Raw genomic sequence first — 19,068 nt, 5'->3', positions numbered from 1 at the left:
GTGAGGAATATGTGAGGAAAAAGTAAAACAAAAACTTTGCATTTTAGCATTATGACATTATGATATTAAATGTTGGACGTTGGAAAATTATACTTTTTTCCATTTTCTACGTTTCTTTCCTAAATTGGTAAGAGAAACTTGTCAAATTTTAGATCCCTAATTGACTTGGGCTCTTAGAAAATGTCGGTGGAATGAAGCATTTCGAACAAGAGTGTGTAAACAGACTAAAGCAGACAATATCTACTAGTAGTGAGTGAGCTTGAACTGTTACACACTCATATCGATTGAATATTGTACTTAAATAAAAAGAACTCGTGTCACGTGTCGGTGTCTTTTTTATCCTTACTTGAGAACATGGATTTGATTATAGAATTCAAATACGTAGCCGTGGTTACAATTTTCGTAGGATGATATGAGCTCCATGTTGAGGTTGAGTGGTCATAAGGGAGCATGAGCATGGGATGGATGGAGAGAATTCAAGTGAAAAACGCTGAAGAATCAAGGATATCGCAACTTTGGCCTCAAGTATTGCAAGGTCCTGACCCATGCATGTTTGAGGACCCCATCCAAAGGGAAACAAAGTTGGTTGAAGTCATATATACCTGTCGTATGTGAAGCTTTAATTATAGCTCAATTGATTAAGAAATGTCTCACTTTGACGAGGTAGACCACCTAAAAACCAAATACTTCATGAGGCTTCCTTTTTTTCTAAGTTATAAAAATGATCTCATGGGCTTCCTTTTTTTTAAGTAACGAAGTATATTGACGATTGAGGCCTTCGGAAGGGAGATTCCCTTAGAACAACGGCAGAATTTCGGCGATTCAGGAATTTGGGACTCCACAACCAAGGTAATCGGATCTCATCTCATCTATCTAATCACATGTTGTTTCCAAGAATTATATCTCTTCTTGAATTTGGTGTATTGAGTATTTCAATGGGTGGATATATGTAGTCTCAGAATCCCATTTAGAACATTTGTTTTGCTGTGTTGTATATTACTATGATTGAAGTTAACATGACTCTGCTGCAGAGCAGCCATTGCAGATGAACTGTTTGAGAAAATGTCAATGAGAAACAAAACCAGTTTTCAAAAGCTGTGGTTCATAATTTTGACTATTTCAAACATTAAGTATACATAGGGATGGCATAGAACTTCCCTAGCTTCTGATAATGTGCGAACTCTACAGTTTGTGCAGTATGATATGAGCTCCATGTTGAGGTTGGGTTGTTATAGCCGCGGTGGGAGCATGAGTATACGATGGAGAAAGCTCAAATGAGTAGCGTTGTAGGATGATTGATAACGCCATTTTTGCTTCAATCATGGCAAAGTTTAGTCCTATGCATATTCGAGGACCCCAACCAAATGGGATAAAAGCAGCTGGATTTTTTGTAGCTTTAGAAACTCCCTCAGAAAATCTTTCTGGTTTAAATTCGTCTGCATCCTCACCCCATAACTCAGGATCACGATGAATTTGAAGAATTGGTAGGCCCAGGAACACTCCGGCTGGTATAGTCAAATTTCCAAGTTTTGTTTCTTTTTTAACATGTCGGCCAAGCATACCCACTGGTGAGTATAACCTGAGAACCTCGTTCAAGATCATAGTTACCTGAGCCATTCAAAAAGTCACATGTCATGTGTTAGCTAATACAATACCTTCTAGAACACATCCCCACAAAAGTCACATACCAAGTTCGTCAAATAGCCTTTAATCTTTCATCTTACACAATCCTAAGGCAATAAGTTGGATGGAGATTAAGGTTTGAAACTTCTTTAGGCCCTCCTAAAGTTTCATGTGATTGTTTTATCTTAGAAGATGGGCGTTTAATTTTCATTAAATTAAAATTAGAAAATAGATCAACAAAATAGGAGACTATCACTCACAACTTTTAGGCGACTTAGACCATCGTAATCTGGATTCTTGTTACCGAAGATCTCAAAGACCTCTGCCCTTGCTCGGTCTTGCAATTCCGAGTATGAACTCAACAGTATCAATTTCCAAATTAGTAATGTAGCTGTAGTTTCTTGGCCGGCAATATAGAAAATCTTGCATTAATCTATGACATCTTCTATGCTCATTCCAATGTCTTTATTGTTTCCATGTTGTCCAATTTCGTTCAAATTTGATTCCATGAGAATGCCTAATAGATCGCTATTCATAGCTTCACCTGCCTTCATAGACTTTTCCCGTTCATTTATAATACCCAAGATCAAAGATGATATCTCCTTGCTAATCTCTTTCATTTTTTTGTTCGACTTTGTGGGTAGGAATCTGCACAAAATCAATCATGATATGAAAACTAAAATGCTTAACCAGTAATAAAATAGTAATGATATATCTTTAAACTAACTAATTTACTATTTGTATACGTTTAAAGATCTGTTTAAGCATTTGGGAAATTTTATTATTATTTACCTCCATCCCGGAATATAAATCCTCATGATAGTTTGAATCACCAAATCAGCTAGTTCAGTTTGAAGTTTGAAGATCTTTTTTCCTTTCTCATAGCTACTCCCAAATGCTGTTCGAGAAATCACATCAGCAGCCATTTGTTGTAGATAAGGCATTACATCTAGCTCACACGATCCCTCCTCGGAGACCATGCTTTCCCATTTGCCAACCATCTCGTAGCAGCTATGATAGAATGCTGGTACCATACCCTGTAAGCCAATTCAAGGTATGTATGATCACTAATTATGGTGTAATGATTTTGAAATTATAGTAACTCAAATAATTTGTTCTCTTCTTCTTCTTCTTTAAATAAGAATAGATGTTCCATTTTAAGATTCTCTGTACAGTATGATTCCAAGTATTCATGATAGACTATTTGCTAATTATGCAGAAGTATTCAAGAACTTTCAGTGATATGGAGAGAAAGATACCTTAAGCTTTTCTAAATGAAATGCAGGATTGATTATCTTTCTGTGTTAGGCCCATTTTGCTCCTTCATGGTTTACAAGTCCACCTGCAAACAACTTGACAAGGGGATTCATAGATGGCTTTTGGATATCATTGAACAATGCAAACACAGTTTTAAGTTGTTCAGGGTCCATGATGTGCACTCTTGGTATGGGGCCAAGCCACATAAATGAATTCTTGCCTGTTTCAGAACAAAATTACAGGTAAATTTAATGAACAGAAACGCAGTGGAGTTCACAAATCATTCGAGAAAAAGGATTGAAAGATGAGGAAGATGGAGAATGGGAAATGTTACCATATTTCTGGATGATATGATGAATAGAAGGAGTAACACGTGGAGAAATATCATTAGAGAAGTTCATCGGTTTGGAGATGGCCTGCTCCCTCATGGCGGCTCTCTCCTTCAAGTCTCCGTAGAGAATCCGGTAAGAATTTCCGGCGAGCCCTTGCTGTCTTAAAAGCTTCTCTAGTTTCTTGGGCCTAAACCAAATAGAGTTCAGAAGTGGCACATGATGAATTTGTATGCGTATCTATTCTACAGATTCCTTATTAATCAACTAGATTATTTTCCCTCCCAATACGACTAAACCCACCACAACTATCCAAATGGATACCGTGGCTGTGACACACGCCATTACACAACACAGTTCTGAAGCAGAGCTGAGTTTCTTGAACTCTCAACGATGATGAAGGAGACGCAACTGGACTCTGTTATTTATAGGACAACCACACACTGTTTGCAATATCATGATAAGATTGCTTTTACTTTGCTTGATCGTATGTGGAAAAACTTTAATAGATTAGTAGAAACTCAAAACCCATTTGACAGGGTGAAAATTTAGAGATTACACGGTGTTTTTAATGATGATATACACAGTTGGGCATATCAGTGACATTTTAAATTGTACTTGCACTTTCGTTTGTATTCATGATAATCACTAATGACTTTTGTGGAAGGGAAAGGAAGAAATAAGTTTGCGTATACTAATTTGATTGTTAATGAAAATTCCAAGGGCCTGGAAAATTCAATATTATGACGTGCATTGACGTTAAATGTTTGAATGGAAGACCATACTTTCCTGTAAGAAAAAACTTAATTGACTTCTCAAATTCTAGATCTGTAATCTGACTTGGGTTGGAGAGGGGAATGAAATATTCGGTTGGAGAGCGATACAAAATATGTAAGAGAATGGAAACTTCTCCCTAGCAAGACGTGTTTTAAAACCATGAGACTATAAGAGTGTGGAAAAGTGCAATATCTAGTAGCGAGAGGCTTATGGCCATCTTATGAAGTGATTTGAATAGAGTTTAAAAACAACTCTTAATCTTGATCATCAAGTCAATCCGTTTCAAAACTTTCCCTTGGATTAATTACTTGTTGTTTTTGAAGTTCTTGGATAATTTAGATTTAAAGCGCCCTTCTCCAACAAATTTATATCAAATCTCAAGAGTTTTATATCAAAATTATTGCTATAAACTTAAAACCTAACCCATCAGCCTTATTCAAATATCTAGTGGTTACAATTTGCGTAGAATGATATGAGCTCCATGTTGAGGTTGAGTAGTCATAAGCAGAGTGGGAGCATGAGCATAGGATGGAGAGAGTTCAAATGAAAAACGTTGTAGAATCAAGGACATCGCAACTTTGGCCTCAAGTATCGCAAGGTCCTGCCCCATGCATGTCCGAGGACCCCATCCAAATGGAAAGAAAGCAGGCTGCAACTTCGATGCTTTAGAAACTCCATTGCTAAATCTCTCTGGTTTAAACTCATTCGCATCCTCACCCCATATCTCACGATCACGGTGGATAAGAACCACCGGCGCAATCAACATCACTCCAGCTGGTAGACTCAAGTTTCCAACTCTCGTTTCCTTTTTAACCATCCGATTAAGCGTACTTGCAGGTGGATATAGCCTTAAAACTTCGTGTAAAATCATATTTACCTGTCATATATGAAGCTTAAGTACAGCTCGACGAATTACGCCATATAACTACTAAAAGAAGGGGAAAGAAACATTACCACTTTTAGACGAGGTAGACCATCGGAATCTGGGATGTTGTTACCGAATACTTCTCGAACCTCAGCTCTAGCTCGTTCTTGCCACTCGGTGTGGAAGCTCAACAAAATCATTGTCCAAGTTAATAGCTGTTCTGTGGTTTCTTGGCCAGCAATGTAGAAGATCTTGCACTCATTAATGATATCTTCTATGCTCATTCCAACGTCTTTGTTGTTTCCTTGTGCTTCAATTTCTTTTGAATTGGATTGTAGGAGAATGCCCAATAGGTCGTTCTGTACAGCCTCACCTTCCTTCATTGCCATTTTCCTTTTGTTTATAATACTCAAAACCATTCTTTTTATTTCTCTATTTATTTCCTTCATTTTCTTGTTCGACTTTGTTGGTAGAAACCTGCAAATAAAAGAACAAGAAGTTACTTATAGCATTGTAATAGCTTTGTGGTATGAGTTAAACTTCCTCGACTTCGTGCATCCATCTTTATGTCCATGTGAACGTGTTCGTACTAAGAATTGGAATTTGAATTCGACAGTCGATGGTCTCAGCATTTCTCTATGACATGACGATGTTACATACTTTGTGAGATCCACGTTGGTTAGAGAGGGGAACAAAACATTCCTTATAAGGATGTGGAAACCTCTCCATAACAGACGCGTTTTAAAATCGTGAAACTAATAGCGATATGTAACGAGCCGAAGCAGAAAAATATTTGTTAGTGATCGGTTTGGGCTGTTACAAATGGTATCAGAGCTAGACAGCGGGCGATGTGCTAGCGAAGAGGCTGAACCCTGAAGGGGGGTGGACACCAAATGGTGTGCCAACGAGGACGCTGGGTCCCGAAGGGGGTGGACACCAGACGGTGTGCCAACGAGGACGTTGGGCCCCAAAGGGGAGTGTATTAGGAGGTCCCACATTAAGGACAATATCTGTTAGCGATGGACTTGGACTGTTACATTTATGTTGAGTGACTCTTTGAAAAATTTTCTATGAAACATATGAGTATGGATAAAACACGCTCGAAAGAGCTATGTTGGTCATTAAGGATAGTTTTCATTCTCAGAAGAAGTTTAAGACGTGCATGTACCGTGGTCATGTTACCAGAGACACAGAAAAATATTAAGATCATCCGATGTCGAACCTAAATTCTAAAACGTGATCCGAAATAATAATACAACATTGTAAAGATTTACCTCCATCCAGGAATATAAATTCCACCAGCAACCTTAACCACCCAATCAGTAAGTTGTTTAAGAAGCTGGAAGATCATTTGTCCTTCCTTATAGCTACTTCCAAATGCTGCTCTGGAAATGGCATCACGTGTCAAGCTTTGTAGATATGGCATTACATCCAACTCACAACACCCTTCTTCAGGGACTATTCTTTCCCATTCACTCAATATCTCATTGCTACTATCCACGAACACTGGTACCATATTCTGTGCAAAAAAAACAAAATCAAATGCAGTGTTTTAAAAGTGTTCTTCACCAGTTCTTAAATAACGTAGAGAAAACATACCTTCAACTTATCCAAATGAAATGCAGGGTTGATAATCTTTCTATGTTTAGCCCATTTTTCACCTTCATGTGTTATAATTCCCTCTAAAAGGAACTTAAAGAACGGGTTCATATCTGGCTTTTGGATATCATTGATCAGAGAAAAGGTAGCGTTAAGTTGCTCTGGATCCATGATGTTTACTCTCGGATATGGCCCAAGCCATATGTATGAATTCTTTCCTGCACATCAAGTGTTGGATGTGACCCTCGATCGAAATTATGTCGAAACAATTAAAAGAGGCAAAGAAATACTTTAAGGGGAGAGATCTTTTGGAGCAAAGAAAGCTTAAGCACTTAGCTTTTCAATTCTCTTTGTTGTTGTTGTGAAAAAGCATACATCTCATGAGTATTGACAAGGGAGACACTAATAGCTTCTAAACTTTCTCCTCGAGTTATGAACCACTAACGGATCTTCCTAATTAAAGCACAAAACTTGGTCCACAATGTCTTCTAAGTTGCTCCATAAGTCAGTAACTTGTTCTACTAAGTCTACCAATAATTTTCCTAAAGATACTTCATGAATTAGTAACTTATTCTACTAAGTTATAAGCTCACATCGAGCCGTAGGGCCAAACTAACACAACAATTTTAAGGAAGAGATGGAAATATATACCATGGTTTTGGATGGCATTAGAGATGGAGGGCAACACCCTTGCGCCAATGTCATGGGAGAAGGCCATAGGCTTGGAGTTGGCCTCCTTCAACAGTGCCAAGCTCTCCTTTAGGTCCCCATAGAGAATCCGGTAAGGGTTTCCGGCCAGGCCTTGTTCTCTCAGCCACTTCTGGAGCTTCCTCGGCCTGATCCAAACCCAGTTCAACACACCCCATGATACCCAGACTGCTAATAAGCTCACTACAACTGAAATGGCAGCCCCAACCCATGAGTACTCCATTGACAACCTCCTTGTTCTGATGGATTTGTCTCTCCGCTCAATTTATCTTCAACCTTGGGAAGGATGATGGGGACAATTATGTTTCACAAAAGAACATATTTCTAATCAATAATTGGTTACAGTTTGGTCGTGTTTCACGTGATGAGCCTTAGAAATTAAAGAAATTGAATATATTTTTCAATATTCCACCTTTCCTTTTTAGGTTCTATCTTTTATGTATATCAATGATCATTAAATTTCATTCACAATCAAATGATGTTAATCATTAATTGAAACAATGAAAAAATTGACATTAGTTAAGATGCCTATAAATCTCATGCAACACAACCCAACTGTTTCTAAGAGTAGATATGACATTAGTTCATTTATGTTCACTTCTTTTATTCAAGTGTCCCAGAGATTGAATCTTTTTTGGTCTTTTGTGGCCATGGACAAGATGGAGAATTGAGAAGCATGTTTAATTTAATGTCTTCCGCTGTGATGTGATGGAGGAAGGGATATTTTGATCTGTGGTCCGGGTGATTAATGGATGTTATCTCCTCGTTGAGCTTGTTTGATTGTGTGTATGATTTATGTTATGATTTTTCGGTACTAAAGGTTGGTAGGAATACCATAATAATAAACATCTATGAATGAGTAGACACGTTTTGTGTTAAAGACGGTTGATAGATATATTTTACTAGTAAATCATGCATCAAAAATTTAGTCAAGATTAGGGTTCTATAACTAGTGCGATTTACGTGAAGAACTAGAGGTTAGACCTATGTGCACCCAAGGAGGGGCTAAACCTTAACGTCCTGGAATTGAGAAAATGAGTTTTAACGCCATGAACGCCCTAAGAACATAGTAGTTTTCCATGGTGTAGAAATGAGTCACGGTCGACACCGCGACGCCGTAAACCAGTCTCGAAAAGGGACTAGGGACTACACGGGTAGACGATCAATGAAGAATCAATTAGAACTTCGTATAGACCAAAAAAAAAAAGTCGTGGGAACCTACTAAGAGAAAGAAGCAATAAGAGCCTATAATTAGGTTGCTTACTAAGTATATTTTTACTCACCCCTTTTTCTCTTTCTTTTTAAGGTACCGGTCGAGGTGGGGAGGTGCCTTGAAACTGCACTATCGCAGAGGGGTGTCGACCCGAGGCGTCAGCCAGTTGTATTCTTTTTAGGTTGACTTAGTAAATAACTTGGAATTTTGACACTGGTGTTATATGCCTATTTTGTTTGTGTTTGATTTTGTCTTTTTTTCACGGTGCAGTTTCTCAAAATCTCGAAAATTAGGTCATGACACAAGCTAAAAGTAAATAAACAAAAAATAGCATATAATCCGAATGAGAAGAATTGACAACTAGTTACATCTGTCTATAGTATATTTTGGGGAATTTCAACCCTGTCAGTGAAGACATGATTTTGGTGACCAATCACACCCCGTATTGACACAACAAAAATAGTAAAGACCTATCTAACATGAAAGCAAGTAAAAGGGGTTTGAAACAAGCATGATCGAGACATATGACACATGGTCACAGACAACACACCTTCGAATACATGACTAGGACGCCTAGCAACTTAATGAAGATGAAGGGACTAATTTTCTCCCAGCAAAGAGAATAAAGTTAGGGAGAATTTATCATGCATTATTAAACGAGAAACGCCAAAGTTCGACATAAGGCTTATTTAAATAACTCGTAAACTAAGGCTAAAAAATACACAATCAAACCTTATTGAGTTTGCGAAGAATGATATGAGCTCCGTGTTGAGGCTCAACAGACATGACCACAGTGGGAGCATGAGCATAGGATGGAGAGAGTTCAAATGAAAAACGCTGTAGAATCATGGACATCGCTACTTTGGCCTCCATAATCGCAAAGTTTTGCCCCATGCATATCCGAGGACCCCATCCAAAGGGAAAGAAAGCTGGCTGAAGTTTGGATGCTTTAGAAACTCCATTCCTAAATCTTTCCGGGTTAAACTCATTCGCATCCTCACCCCATATCTCACGATCACGGTGGATAAGAACCACCGGTGCAACTAACATTACTCCAGCCGGTAAATTCAATTTTCCAATTGTCGTTTCCTTTTTAACCACACGAGGAAGCATACTTGCAGGTGGATATAGCCTTAAAACTTCGTGTAGAATCATATTTACCTGTCGTATATAAAGCTTAAGTATAGTTCTACTAATTAAGCTATCGAGGTAGAAAACAAAAGAAAAAACGACACAGAGAATCTCAATTACCACTTTTAGACGACTTAAACCATCGGAATTTGGGTTGTTGTTACCGAATACTTCTCGAACCTCAGCTCTAGCTCGTTCTTGCCACTCGGTATGGAAGCTCAACAAAATCATTGTCCAAGTTAATAGCTGAGCTGTGGTTTCTTGGCCACCAATGTAGAAAATCTTGCACTCTTTAATCACATCTTCTATGCTCATTCCAACGTCTTTGTTGTTTCCTTGAGCTTCAATTTCTTTAGCATTGGAGTCTAGGAGAATGCCCAATAAGTCATTTTGTACAGTTTCACCCTCCTTCATAGCCTTTTGCCTTTTGTTTATGATACCTAAAACCAATCTTTTTATTTCTTCATTTGTTTCTTTCAGTTTATTGTTGGACTTGGTTGGTAGAAACCTGCAAAAAAGTTATTTATAGCATTGTTAATAGCTTTATAGTATGAATACAAGCTTCAAAACTCTGTTGCATCATCTATATATGTCCATGTTCTTGATGAAACTTCACCTATTCACACTAGGATTTGGAATCTGAATTCACGAGATGACCCCGACATTCTTCTAGAACATGACCACGTAACATACTTATTGTGAGATCCTACCTTGGTTGGAGAGGAGAACGAAGCATTCCTTATAAGGGTGTGGAAACCTCTCCCTAGAAGATGTATTTTAAAATCTTAAGGAAAAGCCTAAAGAGAATAAGATATGTCAGTGGCAGGCTTGGGCTGTTACAAATGGTATCAGAGCCAGGCACCAAAGACGCTGGCCCCCAAGGGGGTGTATTATGAGATCCCACATTGGTTGAAGAGAGAAACAAAGCATTTAAAGGTGTGGAAACGTCTCCCTAGCAGACGCGTTTTAAAATCTTAAGGGGAAACTCAAAAGGGAAAGCCCAAAAAGGACATTATTCCCACGAACTAAGTCCTTTTGAACCTTCCTTTTTAAGTGGATCAATCCTAGAAACTCAAATATTAAATTAAATGTGTTTAACTTGGAGAAAATTCTCTAATGGGTGACCTAGAAATATTTCTGAAAAACATATGAGGTAAAAACAAAACATGTTGAAATGATCTATGTCAGTCTGTGATAATAGTTTTCACGCTCAGAAGCACTTCAATACATATAGGTAACAGAGTCATATCACAAAAGACATGAAACGTTACAGTTGTACTATGAGTTGTTACTTTAAATGGAAATGACTAGATTTACCTCCATCCAGGAATATATGTTCCACCCGAAACTTTAATCACCAAATCAATGAGTTGTCTTATAAGCTGGAAGATCATTTGTCCTTCCTTATAGCTACTTCCAAATGCTGTTCTGGAAATGGCATCACGTGACAAGTTTTGTAGATATGGCATTACATCCAACTCACAACACCCTTCTTCAGGGACTATTCTTTCCCATTCACTCAATATCTCTTTGCTGCTATCCACGAACGCTGGTATCATACCCTGGACATGTCAAATGACACAACTAAATCATTAGATTACAGGTTAATGTGTTCTTAAGCACCTGTTGAAAAGATACCTTCAACTTATCCAAATGAAATGCAGGGCTGATAATCTTTCTGTGTTTAGTCCATTTGTCCCCTTCATGGGTTAGAATTCCCTCTAGAAGGTAGTCAATGAGCGGGTTGTTATCTGGTTTTTGGATATCATTCATTAGAGAAAAGGTAGCTTTAAGTTGCTCTGGATCCATGATGTGTACTCTTGGACACGGTCCAAGCCACATGTATGAATTCTTTCCTGCACATTCGTTTAAACATACATAAATATCCTTCAAGATTAAGACGTTAGTTAGCGTGAGATCCCACGTTGGTTGGGGAGGAGAACGAAACATTCTTTATAAGGGTGTGGAAACCTCTATCTAACAGACGCGTTTTAATAACCTTGAGGAGAAGCTCGAAAGAGAAAGCTCAAAGAAGATAATATTTGCTAGTGATGGGCTTGAGCTATTACAAATCAAAGCTAGACACCGAGCAATGTGCCAGCAAGGAGGCTGAGCCCCGAAAGAGGGTGGACACGAGGCGGTATGCCAATGAGGAGGCTAAGCTCCGAAAAGGGAGTGGACACGAGGCGATGTGCCAATGAGGAGGTTGAGCCCCAAAAGGGGTGGACACGAGGCGGTGTGCCAACAAGGACGCTGAGCTTCGAAGGGGGTGAATTGGGGGGTTCCACATCAAATGGAGAAGGGAATTGCCAACAAGGACACTGAGTTTCGAAGGGGGTGGATTGGGGAGTCCCACATCGATTGAAGAAGGGAACGAACAAGTGTCAGCGAGAACGCTGGGCCTCGAACAGCTTTGAAGTGGTGAATTGGGGGGTCCCACATTGATTGGAGAAGGAAACAAGTGCCAGCAAAGACACTAGGCCCCAAAGGGTGTGGATTGTGAAATCTCACATCAGTTGGGGAGGAGAACGAAACATTCTCTATAAAAGTGTAGAAACCTCTCATTCCCACCTTAGTTAGGGAGGGGAACGAAACCTCTCATTCCCACATCAGTCGGGGAGGAAAACAAAATAGGGAAAGTACAAAGAGACAATATTTGCTAGCAGTGGGCTTTGACAAAATCCAAAAAAATGCACTATTTGCTAGTTGTGGACTTGGGCGTGGGTTAGCCATACACTTCACATGTTTCTAGCGATTCACATGGCATCATCAAATGATACAAGTCTTGGATAAGAATCTACAACGCACTAGAACACCCTTGTTGACGATCCTTTACTCTGACAGCATCTAGGGTTCCTCGAACAATGTGATATCTCACACCGGGTAAATCCTTAACCCTTCCCCCTCTTACTAAGACTACAGAATGTTCTTGTAAATGTGGTCCTTCCCAATCAAACTTAGTCTCTGTGAATCAAATTGTTACAGATTTGACAGGAAACATACATGCTAAAGTTCATGAAGTAAACTGTTACTCGTAGCAGAGTTCAAAGACCGACCAAAAGAAGAACAACAATACAACACCCAAACAACAAGCAGAGGAACTAAAAAAACATGGAAACAAAGAACTAATAAGTAACATCCTTGTTTAGGTTTTGAATGGAATATGGAAATACATACCATAATTTTGGATGGTTTTATAAATGGAGGGCAACACCCTTGGACCAATGTCATGGGAGAAGGCCACAGGCTTTGAGTTGGCCTCCATCAACATCGCCAAACTCTCCTTATTGTCCCCATGGAGGATCCGGTAAGGGTTTCCGGCCAGGCCTTGTTCTCTCAGCCGCTTCTCGAGCTTCCTCGGCCTGATCCAAACCCAGTTCAACACACCCCATGATACCCAGACTGCTATTAAGCTCGCTATCACTGCAATGGCAGACCCAACCCATGAGTACTCCATCGACAGCCCCCTTGTTTCTGATGATGGGGGCATCTATATTTCATTAAAGAACGTATTTTTATATCAATAACTGATTAAACTATGGTCGTGTTTCACGTGCTGAGCCTCGGGAACTTAAGAAATTGAATAGATTTATTGTATCTCATATATTAAATTCGTATATGAAATATACTCAATAAAAATATATTAAAGATTTGTATGACATCCAAATGGTATATATATTAAGATATTTTTTATAATATTAAAATATGGTTCAAATAAAAAAATATTTTTTAATACATTAGATATTAAATATATCTTATTAAAAATTTGGGAAAAAAAAATCATATAGTACAGAGAAATTAAAGTCCCACCCACACGCGCGTATAACAGAGTAATGCTAACCTTCTATTGATGATGAGTAGGATAGAACTCACCATGTCGTCCTCACTTAATACAGAGTCTATGAAGGTAGTGTCTCATCTTTGGATATCGTCTATCGCTGTCTAGGTTAAGCTAACTACCCAAGATTGTGCACAACAAGAGCAATATACCTAGAGCCCAGAGTAAGTTTGTGGTCACCTACTAGGTCATGGATGCAAGGAGAGCCTGCAAGTACATTGTTTACGGAATATCTTTATAGACTCACACTTTTTCATTTTTAGGTGTTTGTAGTTGTTGGTCGAGGTGGAGGGGCATTCGAGAACTGCGTAATCACATAGAAGATCATTTTGAAGGGCCAATCTATTTTTGTATTTAAGTCATTTCTATTTTGTTTTTGTAATTATATCTCGAACTTGTTCCCTATTTGTAATAAATGTAAACAACATCGTTTTATTTTGTATTTAATGTTGTTGTTTGTGGTCTTTCTTTCGATTTAAATTTTTTAGATTTTCTACTTTTATTTTTATTTACTTGTATTCGTATTTCAATTATGGTTCGAGTTTCGAAGTTTTGAAAGTTGGGTTGTGACTTTCCTCTACTTTCTCAATCAAGCTAAAAGTGATTCAACAACAAATAGCATATACACCAAACAATTGACAACTAATCACATATGCTACAGTATATTTTGGAGAATTTTAGTCCTGGTGCATATATGATTTTGGTGATGAATTACACGCGACTGTATTGACACAACAAAAATAGTAAAGACCTATCTAACATGAAAACAAGTAAAAGGAGTTTGGAACAGACATGCAACTATGGACAACACGTTCTAGACAAACATGATTGAAACATCTGATAAGTGGCCACAGACAATGGATAAGCATGAGACAACTAGCAACTTAAAAGAAAATGATGATGAACTGACTAATTTTTCCAAAGAGTTAGAGAAACTTAAAACTTCAACATAAGGCTTATTTAAATAACTCGTAAGCTACTGAGGCTAGAAAAGGCATAATCAAGTCTTACTAAGTTTGCATAGAATGATATGAGCTCCGTGTTGAGGCTCAACAGACATGACCACAGTGGGAGCACGAGCATAGGATGGAGAGAGTTCAAATGAAAAACGCTGTAGAATCATGGACATCGCTACTTTGGCCTCCATAATCGCAAAGTTTTGCCCCATGCATATCCGAGGACTCCATCCAAAGGGAAAGAAAGCTGGCTGCAGCTTTGATGCTTTAGAAACTCCATTGCTGAATCTTTCTGGGTTAAACTCATTCGCATCTTCACCCCATATCTCACGATCACGATGGATAAGAATCACTGGTACAAGTAACATTATTCCAGCTGGTACATTCAATTTTCCAACACTTGTTTCTTTTTTAATTTCACGAAGAAGCATACTTGCAGGTGGATATAGCCTTAGAACTTCATGTAAAATCATATTTACCTGTCATATTTCCGGTTCTGTTCGTTTAAGTATATAAACTATGAGGTAGAAAACTAAAAGAAAAAATAACGATTCTTACCACTTTTAGACGATTTAAACCATCTGAATTTGGAGTGTTGTTACCAAATACTTCTCGAACCTCAGCTCTAGCTCGTTCTTGCCACTCGGTGTGGAAGCTCAACAAAATCATGGTCCAAGTTAATAGTTGAGCTGTGGTTTCTTGGCCACCAATGTAGAAAATCTTGCACTCTTTAATCACATCTTCTATGCTCATTACAACATCTTTGTTGTTTCCTTGTGCATCAATTTCTTTAGCATTGGAGTCAAGGAGAATGCCCAATAAGTCATTTTGTACAGCTTCACCTTCCTTCATAGCCTTTTGCCTCTTGTTTATAATACCCAAAACCAATCTTTTTATTTCTTCATTTATTTCTTTCAATTTTTTGTTGGACTTGGTTGGTAGAAACCTGCAAAAGAATTATTTATAGCATTGTTAATAGCTTTATACTCACTTTAGTTAAGGAAGAGAACGAAACATTTCTTATATGGGTGTGAAAACCTCTCGCTAGCATATGCATTTTAAAACCTTAGGTGAAAACCCATAAGGAAAAGCACAAAGAGGACAATATATGTAAGCAGTGAGCTTGAGTTGTTACAAATGGTTTCAGACCTCCAAGAAGGATGGATCGTGAGATCTCACATTGGTTGAAGGGGGAACAGAGTATTTAAGGGTGTGAAACCTCTCCCTAACCATAATGGGAAAATTGAACATACACTTCGACTTAGATTTACCTCCATCCAGGAATATAAACTCCAAAGGCAACTTTAACCACCAAATCTATAAGTTGTTTAAGAAGTTGGAAGATCATTTGTCCGGCCTTATAGCTACTTCCAAATGCTGTTCTAGAAATGGCATCACATGTCATGTCTTGTAGATATGGCATTACATCCAACTCACAACCCCCCTCTTCAGGGATTATTTTTTCCCATTCACTCAATATCTCTTTGCTACTATCCACGAACGTTGGTACCATACTCTGTACATGTCAAACGAAACAAGTACAACAAATGAAATGTAGGGTTTTTGTGAGATCTTACACTGGTTGGATAGGAGAACGAAACACCTTTTATAAGGGTGTGGAAACCTCTTCCTAGCAAACACGTTTTAAAAACCTTAAAGAAAAATCAGAAAGAAAAAAAATCAGAGAACCTCTTCCTAGCAAACGCGTTTTAAAAACCTTAAAGAAAAACCAGAAAGAAAATAATCAGAGAAGACAATATTTACTGACGGTGGGCTTGAGCGGTTTAAAACCATTCTTCAACCATCCTTAAGAAGAAAGAAGTAGAAAAAACATACCTTCAACTTATCCGATTGAAATGCAGGGTTGATAATCTTTCTATGTTTAACCCATTTTTCGCCTTCATGCGATATAATTCCCTCTAAAAGATAGTCAATGAGCGGGTTCATACCTGGTTTTTGGATATCATTGATTTGAGAAAAAGTAGCTTTAAGCTGCTCGGGATCCATGATGTGTACTCTTGGGTATGGCCCAAGCCACATGTATGAACTCTTCCCTGCACACACACGTCAAATTGTTACAAATTTGAAATTATACAAACATCTATTACTCGTACGAGGGTTCAAAGACTGACCGTAGTTTTGGATGGTTGTATAAATGGAGGGCAACACCCTTGGACCAATATCATGGGAGAGGGCCACAGGCTTGGAGTTGGCCTCCTCGAACAGCGCCGACCTCTCCTTCAAGTCCCCATGCAGAATCCGGTAAGGGTTTCCGGCGAGGCCTTGTTTTTTGAGCCACTTCTGGAGCTTCCTCGGCCTGATCCAAACCCAGTTCAACACACCCCATGATACCCAGATTGCTAGTAAGCTCGCTATCAATGAAATGGCAGCCCCAACCCATGAGTACTCCATTGACAGTCGCCTTGTTTTTTATGAAGTTAGAAACGGATTATTTATAGTTGAGGTATTTAGATTAGTTTATTCTCATAAAATCATTAATGTTAGGGAATACTTATTCTAATTCCTCTAGTTTGTATTAAATTTAGGGAAGGACAAAGGAGGGAGACAAAGGAGGGAAACAAAGAAAGTAACGTTAAATAAATAATATATTGCAATAGTCCTAATATAAACAGAAAAATGCATTTAATATTGATGAGTGTAGTTTAAACGTTCAACCACTCTAATATATATAAATGTTTTGGGTCGACTCGTGTTTCACGTGAAGAGCGTTGGACCTATTGAGAATTGTTAAGAAGATTTGGTTTATGAATCACTTGGATTTCATGAATACTTTTGGTAAGTGCATTCCACTTGTATTCATTTGGTTCACCGCCCATTTTTTGTTCATCTCCCAAGTTGATACATGAATATGATTCATGTATGACATTAATGTTTCTATGCTTATATAAAGGATTGTCTAGGATGGTTGGGAGACATTAATAATTAATATTATGTGAGAGTGAGATATACACTAGAGTAATATTTATTGCAGAATAATTTCTTCGGATCATACGACTACATTTATGGTAGTTTAGAACATCTATAAAAAATCAATAGAGTAATATTGTAAATTTTAAAAAATAAGTAAAAATATTTTTGAAATAAATAAAAATAATTATGTTTAGATACTACAACAGATTTGATCCTTGAGCTAGTTTGGAGTTCAAACCAAAAATTTGAATATCTAATATTTTTGGTCGCCAAAATAGTCCACCAGCCATTCTTGGTTAAATTGTGTGAAGTATTATATTGTTGATCCAAACTTAATTTGATTAGGCTTTCTTCTATATTGTCTTATTTTAATCAATTATTTATTTTATGTGGTTTTATTAGCTCATTTGTGTGTCAGTGTTTAACAATTGTGCTCACGTTTTGACGAGACTTACGTCACTTCTAATGAATATTCAGAATTTAAATTTTTTATTATTACTACATATTCTCGTCCGTACATCTCTCGCTTATTTATATACATCATTTTTTTTTTTGTAAGTTGAAACCTTAGTGTAACATTTAAGAGCATTAGTTTTGATAGTTAGGGGTACTTTTAAATGTGAAATTAATAATACAAGTATTTATTTTTTTAAGTTCTAAAGGGGATTGATGAATTTTTTAAAAATTTAAGGATATTTTTTATTATTATCTTTATTTATTTATTTCAAGTTTAAGGGTTCTTCTTTTTTTCTTTTTTTTTTCTTTTTTTGAAAATGTAAAGATTTTCATTAAAACTTTATTAGATTAAATAATATTTTTTAATATTTTTATTAATTTAGCCTATTTTTAATATAATATTTTATTTTTTACTTGTTATATACAATAATTTTAGAAAAAAAGAATACACAATTCCTACTTTCTTTAACCCATATGCTACAATCAGGTTCTTAAAAACTCTCAATTGAATTATTTCGTAAAATAATTGTTACAAATTTACACACTTTATTGGTATTTATTACACAAAATACGATATTCTCACATGTCAAGATATGTTAATATTAAAATAACCAAATAATACATCAGTTCATTATTAGCAAAAAAATAATAATCCAAAAAACCATTTAAAAAAAAAACTAGTTGAAATTCTTTTATTATATTAAGGGTAAAATTGGGATTTACTTACAAGGTTATCAAAGAATATTTAGCCTTAGTTTTAGGGGTATTTTGGTATCCAATTTTTGTCATTTTCAAAAAGGAAATAAGTTTGTAGGCGTTATTGAGACAGTACCTCTGAAACGAGTCTAATCCGCAGCAAAGGAGGGAGGAACTGAATGCAATATGAAAATAAAAAATAAATAAGTATCAAGTATTAAAAAAGAACAATCCCCCTCATTCCTACGTTTTTTTAAATTATTATTATAATGAAAAAATCGAACAAATGAATAAAAGACATTCAATTTGTTTTCAATAAAAGTTTTAATAGTAAAAGATCAATAATAATAAGAACTAAAAGACATTTTGTCAAAGTGAGTTTAACTCCAAAATAATTTACCTGCATTTTCGCCCTTGATATTGGAGGCTTGACTCATCATTTCTGCAATTGTTGTGCTCTAAAAAAAACACTAAAGCATTTTAAACTTGCAAAAATTGATCCTGGTATGCTTCGTCTGAAAATGTTTCACACACATTTTGAAAATAATTTATGAAGAGAGAGAACTTATCAGTACAGGAGCTTAATTTTTTCACAAAATAATTTTTATAAAACCCAAAAAAGTAAAGTAACGTGGTAATGAATAAATTACCTAAATTTCAATTAATTAAAAAAATAGATGCACATCAAT

The 19,068-nt window shown here is 36.9% G+C and overlaps 1 protein-coding gene, 1 long non-coding RNA gene and 1 pseudogene across 2 annotated transcripts; 1 reads left to right on the top strand and 2 right to left on the bottom strand.

Annotated features, from left to right (window-relative positions):
- Positions 1-687: 687 nt before the first annotated feature.
- Positions 688-3,027, top strand: LOC111477120. The gene is made up of 3 exons (XR_002717210.1): positions 688-849; positions 2,509-2,677; positions 2,909-3,027. It is a non-coding gene; the product is annotated as an uncharacterized LOC111477120 (long non-coding RNA).
- LOC111477041 lies at positions 967-3,770 on the bottom strand (annotated as a pseudogene).
- Positions 3,771-7,100: 3,330 nt separating this feature from the next.
- Positions 7,101-19,003, bottom strand: LOC111477005. The gene is made up of 13 exons (XM_023120916.1): positions 18,780-19,003; positions 18,516-18,561; positions 16,429-16,718; positions 16,133-16,350; positions 15,568-15,812; positions 14,855-15,242; positions 14,352-14,775; positions 12,680-12,925; positions 11,141-11,358; positions 10,820-11,064; positions 9,623-10,010; positions 9,104-9,532; positions 7,101-7,434 (listed from the first exon to the last, which is right to left on the bottom strand). The coding sequence occupies exons 1-13, from the start codon at positions 18,817-18,819 to the stop codon at positions 7,342-7,344; spliced, it is 3,270 nt and encodes a 1,089-aa protein (XP_022976684.1). The 5' UTR covers positions 18,820-19,003; the 3' UTR covers positions 7,101-7,341.
- Positions 19,004-19,068: the final 65 nt, after the last annotated feature.

Source organism: Cucurbita maxima, unplaced genomic scaffold (genome assembly GCF_002738345.1).
Source record: "Cucurbita maxima cultivar Rimu unplaced genomic scaffold, Cmax_1.0 Cma_Scf00003, whole genome shotgun sequence".
Lineage (NCBI taxonomy): Eukaryota > Viridiplantae > Streptophyta > Magnoliopsida > Cucurbitales > Cucurbitaceae > Cucurbita > Cucurbita maxima.
This window is presented reverse-complemented; position numbering and strand designations above follow the sequence as displayed.

Bases quoted from the DNA above. Each gene is read 5' to 3' on its own strand.
- LOC111477005 (XM_023120916.1), bottom strand. From the start codon at position 18,819: ATGATGAGTCAAGCCTCCAATATCAAGGGCGAAAATGCAG. The intron at 16,351-16,428 runs GTCAGTCTTTGA...GTGTGTGTGCAG, and splicing joins TACAACCATCCAAAACTACG to GGAAGAGTTCATACATGTGG. The intron at 14,776-14,854 runs GTAAGAATCGTT...GAAATATGACAG, and splicing joins GTTTAAATCGTCTAAAAGTG to GTAAATATGATTTTACATGA.